The sequence below is a fragment of the Eptatretus burgeri genome, chromosome 13 (assembly GCF_056783735.1).
Source record: "Eptatretus burgeri isolate ZD-2024b chromosome 13, Ebu_testis_v1, whole genome shotgun sequence".
NCBI classification, from domain to species: Eukaryota; Metazoa; Chordata; class Myxini; order Myxiniformes; family Myxinidae; genus Eptatretus; species Eptatretus burgeri.
In genome coordinates, this window is record NC_140973.1 from 816,588 (window position 1) to 829,087 (window position 12,500).

The following is a 12,500-nucleotide window of genomic DNA, read 5'->3' on the forward strand; positions in this document are numbered from 1 at the left end:
TTCATTGCCAAGACATTGGTTCACATACAATTGTTCCTCTGCCTGGCAAGATTTTTCCTATTGCGTATTTTGCCAACTGGCACTCCTCATAAAAAATGACGGGAAATAGACACCCTATTTTTGAAGGACGACCATTTGAAAAATAATCGGTTTACTGGTTTGTGCTGTGGAGCCTCACGTTGCAGACACAGACACAGACACAGACACAGACACAGACACAGACACAGACACAGACACAGACACAGACACAGACACAGACACAGACACAGACACAGACACAGACACAGACACAGACACAGACACAGACACAGACACACACAGACGGACAACCCGATAAACCTCTCTCAATGCTCTTGTTTGACCACACCTCCTGAGCCACACAATATTTTTCATAAGCCACGCCCACTTTCCTACGCCACTCCCACTTTTCATCAACCACGTCCACTTTCCCTAAGCTCTGCCCACTTTTCTAAGCCCCTCATAAAAATGACGGTAAATAGACACCCGATTTTTGAAGGACGACCATTTGAAAAATAAAACCTCAATGAAAAATCGGCTCGAGTAAAATTTTCTAAATATCTCGAAGTGTTTAATTCCGAAGTCTCGTTTCTCTACGTTCAAAACTGAAGGACAAGTATTGAAAATACTGTATGCGGTTTTTCAGCCGCTGCACAGCAACGGGTGGTTGCTAGGCAACGAAATTCAAACGCGCACATTCCCAGTACATATTGCAAATGTTGGCAAAGTTTCATCAAAATCGGTTCGCTGGTTTGTGCTATGGTGCCTCGCGTTGCAGACACACACACACACACACACACACACACACACACACACACACACACACACACACACACACACACACACACACACACACACACACACACACGGAAAAACCGACAATAAGGGATAACTAGCAAATATAGCGAATCCAATAAATTTCACACCAAATTATTTAATAAATGAGATGCTTTTCAATTCCACAATGTACGAATATCTTTCTTCGACAAATATTCTGTGGTCCCGTTACAGGTGAAACTCTAAGGGCACTCGGTGGAGCGCATACCTCCGCCATGTAATGCCTGATCCATGGGACCATATCAAGCCCAATACATTGTTGACATGTATGTCGTTTTTGGCCCTGTCTCTCAATGGTGAAGAATCACTTTTAAAATGAAATAAACCTCTTATCCATATCCGGATTCACATCTTCACCAAAATCGAATCAATTTGTCCTTGCCACACACCCAACCTGTCCACCAAATTTCATCCGAATCCGTCCACAATTTTTTGAGATACCGTGATATTTATCGTTTTAGCCCCATCTCTCAATGGTGAAGAATCACTAAAAAAATTCCAGTCGTCGGATCTGGATCTTCACCAAAATCTAATTGGTTTGTCCTTGTCACACACCCAACCTGTCCACAAAATTTCATCCGGATCCATCACAACTTTTTGAGATTTTTTTTTTTTTTTTTGTATACCTTGGTCGAGGCTCGTATGAGAGCTAACACACAACTCACAGCAAGGAGGCATGAGACAAGAGGGGCGGGAGTGGAAGGGACAAAACAGTGGGGAACAGACACATTAGGTGAACTGTGGAAGGGAGAGGGATGGGGATGGGACGGGGAACATGGCGAAGAGAAGATGGACATTTCAGGGACTTTCAGGAAGGAAAGCAGGAGAAATGAAGGAAGTGGGCTTGGGTGGATTATCGGGGGTAGAAAAGATCGAGGATTTGGATGGGGGAAGATAAGAGGTGGTGGTGAACAGCTGTTTTGAAAGCCTGGAGGGAAGAATGGGAAAGAATAGAGTGAGGAAGTTTATTCCAAAGGCGGGAAAAAAGAGGAATGAAAGAGTGAAGATGAGCAGTGATTCATGATTTTGGTAGTTTTACCAGAAGGGGGTTGTTGGCGGACCTTGAGCGCCCTGTGGAAATGTGGTGGGGACAAATCGCAGAGAGAGCAGGGGGGGCAAGGCTGGAGAGGAGTCGGTAGAAGACAGAAAGACCACCGACCAACCTGCGGTGATTGAGTGAGAGGCCCAAAGACTCAGCTTCATTGCGGGAGATGCCGATGATCTTAAATGCCCTGGTTTCGACAGCGTGAAGCCGAGAAAGGTGGGATGCAGGAGCACCAGCCCAGAGGGGAGAGCAGTACTCCATCAGGCTACAGACAAAAGCTTTGTAAGTGGTCAGGAGCTCAAGAGGGCCGAGGAAGGACTTAGCACGACGGAGGATTCCCAGTCGGCGACTGGCTTTTGAGGCGAGGTTGGAAATGTGACTTTCCCAGGAAAGGTCATGGCAGATAGTGAGACCTAGAAGCTTGAAAGAAAAGACTTCTTCCAGAGGATTGTTGAGAAAGTGGATGGGGGGGTTTTGTAAACGGTCCTTTCGAAGAGACATAGTGAGAGTGTGAGATTTGTCTGGATTGAAAGACATGTTCCACGTGTTGGACCAGTTTGTGATTTTATCCAGATCTGCAGTGAGCGAAGAAGCTGCCGGTCGACTGCCGGTCTGAGGGATGACAGATGGTACGGCAGAGGGTGGAGTCGTCGGCAAAGAGAAATAGAGGATTTTCCATAGAAATAGAAAAGATATCCTGTACACAGACAAACAGAGAGAAAGGGGTGAAAACATAACATCCTTCACCTTTGGTGGTGGATGTAAATAGCTACTGCATCATCCCTGGTATCCAGTGTCCCTTTAGAGACAAAATTCTTCTTCGCCCGATGGTGAGTTCCAAGACGTCCACCAGCAACATCAAGGATGGTGGTCTTTAAAGCACTCCACAACTCTTCAGGATCCCCCATAGCACCCAGACCCCCCCAAATCCCCACTCAGCCTGTTCGCAAACTCCTCAGCTACCCTCTCATCCTTGAGTTTGCCAACATCCAGCCTAGGTTGGGATGGTATCATTCTTCTGGATTTAAGTTGCAACTTCAGCATAGTGACAACTTCAGTTTCCTGTGTTGTGTGTATCACATGCATTTTTTGATTGCTGGGCTTGTTGAGTGGTGTATAAGATGTAAACTAAGTGTTGGAACACGTCCCCCCACCCCTCCCCCTTTTCTGGGACATATCTTGGACGTATAGCGAGGACCCCGTAATCATCCTAATCGTGTGCACGTGCAACATTTAGGCTAATGGAAGAGAGATGACATATAAACATGAGTTTGCACAGCAATTTCCAAAACAGTGGTTCTTTGATGTCGTCGCACAAGTTATTCAATACAATTATTATCAGTTAAACTGCCAGAACATCAAAGGTCTAATCATACATCTGGATAAAAACGCTGTTGTATCGAATTTGGTTTTTGTCACTGAATGTGGAAGTGTGAGTCGACCTATTTCATCTTCAGAAATTGGTTTTTCATCATGCGCTCTTTAACCTAACAAAATACCCTCCTAAAAGCTTGCATAAAGCTTTCACACTTGCTGGCTGGTTTGAGTACATATTTCCCAATTTATCACTGATTTTGTATTTGCAGAATTCTCATTTTTCTGAAATCATTCTGTTGAATAATAAGATTGCAAAGCAAAGAGCAGGGTTAAGCAATTGCTTCATGTCCGTCCTTTCTGTCTATCTTTCTTTTTATTAGTTTATGATCGTCCTTTTATGATTGCGGAACAACTTATTGAAATCAAATGTTATATATTGACCTTGAATCGGATCATGAATATCAATACAGGCTTGCCGTTTTACCGTACTTTGTCTCTTAATTATCTTAAGGTCCTGAGTACCTGAGTGTTAGATAATATGTGCAGAGAGGAGTGAGATAATATTTTAACTCTGCCTGCCAGGCAGTCAAACAGAATTCAGAATCATCCCAAACACGAAATGTGCTGTTTTTAAGGACGTCATCATGGGCACGTACAACTGGCAGGGATAACTAATGCCATGTGTTCGGGTGGTGTAATAGACACTGCGGAAAATGGTGGTTAAAACCGGAATTAATTTATTTATATGACTTTTACAATCTTTCTTTATTTATATTTAATTATACACGAACAAAAACTATAACTGTTTACCATTGACCAAAAACTATACACGATATAAAATGATCCAAAAACCTCAAGTCTTGTAGTACGGTACTTCAATTTAAATAAAGGTTCTCAATGGGGTGGTGTGTAAGGGTGGTATTTGGGATTGTTCCTGATGACTACAATTGCACTAAACTTTGGGGAAATTTTTTTTATCATTATTTTATGAAGGTTTAAGCAACACTGTATGGGGTATCGTGTTCTATGAACTCTAGTTTTTGTCGTGTTATAATTGTGGTTTCTCTTCAACAATTTTGTTTTCACCTCTGCCTCCAAAGATGGACGGAGGTTGTTTTTCACCAGTTTGTCTGTCTGTCTGTCTGTGAGCAGGATATCTCAAATCGTTATTGTTGGATTTGAGTTATACTTCGTGGACAGTTTGGGTATGTGACAAGGATTAATTGATTTGATTTTGGTGAAGATCTGGATCTGGATACTAGAATTTCAAAAATCTTAAATATTCACCATTGAGATGGTGCCTAAATCGATAAATATCACGATATTTCAAAAAGTTGTGGACGTATTATGACAAGTAGGTGGATGAGTTGGGTCGGTGACAAGAACAAGCCGATTAAATTTTGGAGGTCCGGATGCAGATCCTGTCTATCAGTGGGATACAAAATGTAAACTGTTCAGCGTGGTGGAGGTATGGGCTCAACTGGTGCCGTTGTTGTTTGTTTTGAAGGTTTAAATGATTTTCTCTTTGATTTCATGTCAGTGAAGTGTAGTCTTATAACCCTGTAAATTTCCTTCCCTTTCTTGTTTTTCTCGGCCTCCAAGCATCCGTCTTGCAGTCGATTCTCTCTGCAGATGCTGTTCGAAGTTGTCTTCCAACTGTTCCCATGCTCCTGGATTCACCGTAAGAATTACCCAAAGTGAAAAACTTTAAAAATACATGCAGCTTACGCAACTCATTTGTGTAAATGGCAATCTACATATTATGCAAGCAAAAAAGGTGTAACATATATAGTGTGTATATATATATATGCACATTTTTTTTTTAATCTTCCCCACCTCCTTGCATGTTCTCTCGCTTCTCCTTTCCTTCTGTCTCCTTATTCGTATCTCTCCCTCCATTTTTTTTTTCATTTTTTGCCCCTCTTCTCAAACTTTTTTTTTCATATTTTACCCATTCTTTTTGCGTGCATAATATGTAGATGACACCAATGATGACGTGCCCTCTTAATTCTGACCAAGTTTATTGTACTTTCTGATTCTTCCATGTCCTGTAAATAGGTACAACTAAGTAAAGTGATGTTTAAGGACCCCATATCACCAAATTTTAACCTCCCTTTTTTATTTACATCTTTGATTTCATGTCAGTGAAGTGTTGGGTGGTCGCTAGACTACCGTTATTCTCAGGTTTTACTTCTGTCTGTATGTATGTAATGGACAGCTCTGGAGGCCAGAGGAGTCAACCGATTTTGATGAAACTTGACTGGTAGGTTCATACCAGGATCTAGTATTCCATTTGTATGCTTTTGAGCACCGTTGCTATGGACGCCACCATTGCCTAGCAACGGGACTTTGAAATTTTTGAAAAATCCTAAAAAAAAAAAAAAATCTACAATCGGCTTCTGCGCTTTTATGCGCACTATAATCAACCTCTTTGTCAATTTTCAACCCGATCCGTCAAAAACTGTATGACTAGTATGCTCTTATATAGCGAACACCCATGTTGCCTACCGGCTTGTAGTCTTATAACCCTGTAAGTTTCCTTCCCTTTCTTGTTTTTGTCGGCCTCCAAGCATCCGTCTTGGAGTCTATTCTTTCTGCAGATGCTGTTTGAAGTTGTCTTATAGCAATGGAAACATTGCAATTGTTTTTTGCTTCTGCTGCCAAAAGTGCTGGAGGCAATATTTTCGGATTTTCTGTCTGATCTTAGAGCTGTCCGTCCATCCGTCTGTCCGTGATCGATTTTTGTTTCCACTTAAAGTTGTGACCTAATTGAAGGGTTTTAAACAAAATTCATACAAAAGTATATTATATTATGATTCAAAGATGAATTGATTCGATTTTGGGTTCAAAGGGTCAAAGGTCATGTGACCTTAAGATGAAAGTAGCAGATTTTAGTTCCCGCTATCATTTGTGAACCGCTAACAGTTTTTTTTTTTTTTTTTTTTTTTTTTTTTTTGTATACCTTGGTCGAGGCTCGTATGAGAGCTAACACACAACTCACAGCAAGGAGGCATGAGACAAGAGGGGCGGGAGTGGAAGGGACAAAACAGTGGGGAACAGACACATTAGGTGAACTGTGGAAGGGAGAGGGATGGGGAACATGGCGAAGAGAAGATGGACATTTCAGGGACTTTCAGGAAGGAAAGTCGGAGAAATGAAGGAAGTGGGCTTGGGTGGATTATCGGGGGTAGAAAAGATCGAGGATTTGGATGGGGGAAGATAAGAGGTGGTGGTGAACAGCTGTTTTGAAAGCCTGGAGGGAAGAATGGGAAAGAATAGAGTGAGGAAGTTTATTCCAAAGGCGGGAAAAAAGAGGAATGAAAGAGTGAAGATGAGCAGTGATTCGTGATTTTGGTAGTTTTACCAGAAGGGGGTTGTTGGCGGACCTTGAGCGCCCTGTGGAAATGTGGTTGGGACAAATCGCAGAGAGAGCAGGGGGGCAAGGCTGGAGAGGAGTCGGTAGAAGACAGAAAGACCACCGACCAACCTGCGGTGATTGAGTGAGAGGCCCAAAGACTCAGCTTCATTGCGGGAGATGCCGATGATCTTAAATGCCCTGGTTTCAACAGCGTGAAGCCGAGAAAGGTGGGAGGCAGGAGCACCAGCCCAGAGGGGAGAGCAGTACTCCATCAGGCTACGGACAAAAGCTTTGTAAGTGGTCAGGAGCTCAAGAGGGCCGAGGAAGGACTTAGCACGACGGAGGATTCCCAGTCGGCGACTGGCTTTTGAGGCGAGGTTGGAAATGTGACTTTCCCAGGAAAGGTCATGGCAGATAGTGAGACCTAGAAGCTTGAAAGAAAAGACTTCTTCCAGAGGATTGTTGAGAAAGTGGATGGGGGGTTTTGTAAACGGTCCTTTCGAAGAGACATAGTGAGAGTGTGAGATTTGTCTGGATTGAAAGACATGTTCCACGTGTTGGACCAGTTTGTGATTTTATCCAGATCTGCAGTGAGTGAAGAAGCTGCTGCTTGCCGGTCTGAGGGATGACAGATGGTACGGCAGAGGGTGGAGTCGTCGGCAAAGAGAAATAGAGGATTTTCCAGAGAGTCCGAGAGATCATTGATGAAAACCAGAAAAAGAACAGGGCCCAGAACGCTACCTTGAGGAACTCCAGCCTGCACAGGAAGAGGGGATGAAAGAACTCCATTTAGGGCCACACGTTGACTGCGACAGGAGAGGAAGTCTGCGAGCCATGAGTGGAGATGGCCTTGAATACCATGGGAAGAGAGTTTGGTGAGTAGGGCAGGGTGCCAGACTGTGTCAAAAGCACGTGCTATGTCCAGGGATACGGCTCGGATTTCCTGTCTGGCATTGAGGACCTCCATCCATTGATGGGAGAGCAGAAGCAGCATATCCAGGGTAGAGTGACCTGGTCTGAAACCAAATTGATGATTGGAAATCAAGCCATTGGAGAAGAGGAAGGATTTCATATCTGAGGCGATGATGGATTCCATCATTCAACAGTATTTTGACCAACCTGGGCATAACTATGGACTGTGATACAAAGGTCAACCGATTAATTTTGGGTTCAAAAAGTCAAAGGCCTCAGGGCAAATGCCCTTTAATTGAAAATTAAATACTGCAATAACTTACGAACCACTGAAGAGATTTCCACCATACTTGTCACATACTAACAGCTCATTAAGTACTTTCAAAAGCTATTTTATTTGAAGTTATAACCTTAACTCGTAAGCAATTGAATGATTTCCCCAACTGCTCGGATCATCAGCTGGGCACCGTTTATTATCGAGGTTTCGATCCTTTCAGCCCAAAACCTCTCCAAACGGTGGGTCCATAATCCCGGTCGCAGGTCCACATCAGTAGATTACTCAACATCAATGGACCCACAACCCAAAGCTGTGTCCAGACAGTCAACACAACAATGCAATATCCTTATTCACACTTATTTCATTATTTGTTTTATTTAAAGTCTTACAACAAATTAATAACTTGAATCAAACACCACTTTATAGGATAATATAATAAGTGATAAGCACTTTACCTTGTAGACATGTCCATTACACAGCACCTCCATCTAACCAGAATCAAACTCTCATTAATAACCGATTTTAACATGCTGCACTGCATATCCGAGCTATGACATTTTGTCTTTTTCTTTAAAAAAAACTTGTATCAGAATAACATCAGCTGTTCCTGTAGGTTTCCTCTGCTGGGTAGTGAATTTCACAGCAAAGACTCAACCATGCGTACCAAGGAGCTTTCAAAAGGCTTCCGGGATAAGGTTATGTGTGGAAAGGGACAGATCAGGGGATGGGTATAAAAACATTTCAAAGGCCTTGAATATCCCTTGTAGTACAGTCAAGACAATCATTAAGAAGTGGAAGGTGTAAGGTACCACCAAGACCCTTCCAAGATCAGGCCGTCCCTCCATACTGGGTGACCAAGCAAGGAGGAGACTGATCAGAGAGGCCACCAAGAGGCCAATGGCAACTTTGAAAGAACTGCAGTCCTTTATGGCAAAGACTGGTCACTGTGTGCATGTGATGATGATATCCCAAGCACTCCACAAGTCTGGCCTGTAATGTAGGGTGACGAGAAGGAAGCCATTACTCAAAAAAGCCTACCTTGAGTCTTGTTTGAGGTATGCAAAAAAACACTCTGGAGATTGTAAAGCCATGTGGCAAAATGCTTTGTGCTCTGACGAAACCAAGAAGGAACTTTTTGGCCTAAATGCAAAACGCCACATTTGGCGCAAACCCAATACAGCGCATCACCCAAAGGACCCCATCCCTACTGCGAAGCATGGTGGTGGCGGCATTATGTTATGGGGATGTTTCTCATCAGCAGGGACTGGGACAATTGTCAGGGAACATAGATGGAGCAAAATACAGAAATATTCAAGAGGAAAACCTGCTGCCCTCTGAAAGAAAGTTGAATTTGGGATCGAAGTTCACCTTTCAGCATGATAATGACCTGAAGCACACAGCTAAAGCAACACTGGAGTGGCTAAGAAACAAAAATATAAATGTCCTTGAGTGGCCCAGTCAGAGCCCCAACCTAAATCCAATTGAAAATCTGTGGCATGACTTGAAGATCGCTGTCCATTAACGCTCCCCACACAACTGAGCTTGAACATTTTTGTTCAGAAGAATGGGCAAATATTGCCCAATCAAGGTGTGCAAAGTTGGTAGAGACCTATCCCAACATTCTCACAGCTGTAATTGTTGGCAAAGGTGCTTCCACCAAGTATTAACTAAGGGGGGTGGACACTTATCCAACCAAGATATTCTAGTTTTGTATTTTTAATCAATTTTCTGAAATTTATATAATTTGTTTTTCACTTGGAAGTTGTGGGTTATGATGTGTAAATAAAGGTGAAAAAGTCTGATTTAATGTAATTTAATTCCAGGATAATAGGCAACAAAAGGTGGAAATTTTGAAAGGGGATGTTGACTTTCTGGAGGCACTGCATTTGGATATATATATATATATATATATATATATATATATATATATATATATATATATATATATATATATATATATATATATATATATATATATATATATATATATATATATATAGTCGAAACATGTGGAGTGTGACAAGCATTTCCCCAATCTCCATTGGATCTTAAAGATGTGCAACATAGAACATGGGAACAACAACAAGTATATGGAGATTGCTTTATGTTTTCGATTTCAGTTGACAAACCCCACCCTTCAACGTTTGTTTGTTTGTCTGTTTTTTAACATGGAATCATGAACTCCACCTTTTAGTGTTGCCTCGCAACCCTTAACAATGTAAATAATTGTTTTATATCAACATTTAATCTTTCTCGCATTAAAAAGAAAATACATTTTGACCTTGTTGCATGATCAAATCGATAGAGTTCTTTCTGATCACTCGCTCCGTGACCATGATAATCGGTTGGCTTGTTTAATGATCATGTGACTCGTCACTTCCTTAGCCAGGTGGTGGGGGGGGGGGGTTGGAGCTTGGCCTGTGCATAAATAAAGGGTTCACACTAATCACTAATTCTTGATTTAATTGATATATCTTCTTGCAGCCATTGCAAACCTTCCCCATTGGTATATAACTTGTGTATGGGGCATCAATTTTTTGGTTATTTCTCCGAAATAAGCTCAAAGAGTATGTCCCAGTGTCCGACTGGCCGTACGTACGTCCCTTAACATTTGACTAAAACATCTCAAAAACTACCTGACCGATTATGGACCATATTTGCTAGTATGCATCAGGACAGCAAGGTCTCATATGGTTGTGCTCCCGATCCAGATGTGCCCCTCCAAGTGTGGGGGGGGGGGGTAAAGGGAGGGTGTTTAACCTAAATATTTACATTTTATTCAAAAATCTTATTCTCAGAAACCATCACACTGATCCAGCCCAAACTCGCCATGAGGCATCAGGATCATGCCCTCACCTTAAGTTGTACTCCTCATGGCCGTATCTCTCCCGGAAAGGGGGCCATAGGCCCCCTCTCCGAATCCCTCATTTTCACTGAAACATCTCCACAATTACCTGAGTGATTATGGACCAAATTTGGTGCACTACATCAAGGCAGTGAGGTCTCTTGGTGCTGTCTGTGCTCCCTATCCGGATCTGCCTATTTACGGGGAGGGTGATAGTGGGGTTTTGCCCCAAATATTGGTACCTCATTCAAAAATCTTATTCTCAGAAACCGACAACCAGATCCAGACCAAGCTGGCCTTGCAGCATCATGACCATGCCCTAACCTTAAGTTGTCCTCCCCCATGGCCGTATCTCCCCTAGAAAGGGGGCCACGGCCTCCCTTCCCTAATCCCTCATACTTGCTGAAACATTTTTTCCTCACAAGCTACATGACCGATATGGACCAAATTTGGTACGATGCATCAGACCATTAAGGTCTAGTGGGGTTATGCTTTCCATTTGTATCCGCCCCCTCTCAGATGCTCAAAAGGGGGATTTCGCCTCAAATTCAGGTAATTCATTTTACAATCTTCTCAGAAGCCAATGGCCAGATGCAGATCAAACTTTTCATGAAACATAAGGACCATGCCGTTAACTTAAGTTGTGCTCCCCATGACCAAACCACTTCAGGAAGAGCGGAGCATGGTCCCTTCCCTCAAATCCCTCATTTTCACTCTGCTTGTTGGGGAAATGATCATCAGTCCCCTATGGGGCTATTTATTTCCAATATATATATATATATATATATATATATATATATATATATATATATATATATATATATATATATATATGTTTATATTTATATATATATATATGTTTATATTTATATATGTTTATATTTATATATATATATATATATATATATATATATATATATATATATATATATATGTTTATATATATATATATATATATATGTATATATATATATATATATATATGTATATATATATATATATATATATATATATATATATATATATATATATATATATATATATATATATATATATATATATATATATATATATATATATATATATATATATATGTATATATATATATATATATGTATGTATATATGTGTATATATATATATGTATGTATATATATATGTATATATATATATATATATATATATATATATATATATATATATGTATGTATATATGTATGTATATATATATATATATATATATGTATGTATATATATATATATATATATATATATATATATATATATATATATATATATATATATATATATATGTATATATATATATATATATATATATATATATATATATATATATATATATATATATATATATATATATATATATATATATATATATATATATATATATATATATATATATATATATATATATATATATATATATATATATGTGTATGTGTATATATATATATATATATATATATATATATATATATATATATATATATATGTGTATGTGTATATATATATATATATATATATATATATATATATATATATATATATATATATATATATATATATATATGTGTATGTGTGTATATATATATATATATATATATATATATATATATATATATATATATATATATATATATATATATATATATATATATATATATGTGTATGTGTATATATATATATATGTGTATGTGTATATATATATATGTGTATGTGTGTATATATATATATATATATATATATATATATATATATATATATACATGTGTATATATATCTATATATATATATATATATTGTTGCGGATTCGCGCCCGCCGGCGTGCGGACGGCCACGCAACTCGAATCGCGGCATGTCGCCCACCGGAC

The 12,500-nt window shown here is 39.6% G+C and overlaps 1 protein-coding gene across 8 annotated transcripts in view; it reads left to right on the top strand.

The window, feature by feature from the left end:
- The window catches only part of PXK (PX domain containing serine/threonine kinase like), a 190,389-nt gene that overhangs the window by 93,488 nt on the left and 84,401 nt on the right, over nucleotides 1-12,500 (top strand). For all 8 annotated transcript variants that reach the window (XM_085850750.1, XM_085850754.1, XM_085850753.1 and 5 more), the window contains exon 12: nucleotides 4,820-4,898. In XM_085850750.1, the coding sequence (XP_085706876.1) occupies nucleotides 4,820-4,898 (79 nt within the window). The remainder of the gene's footprint in view (nucleotides 1-4,819; nucleotides 4,899-12,500) is intronic.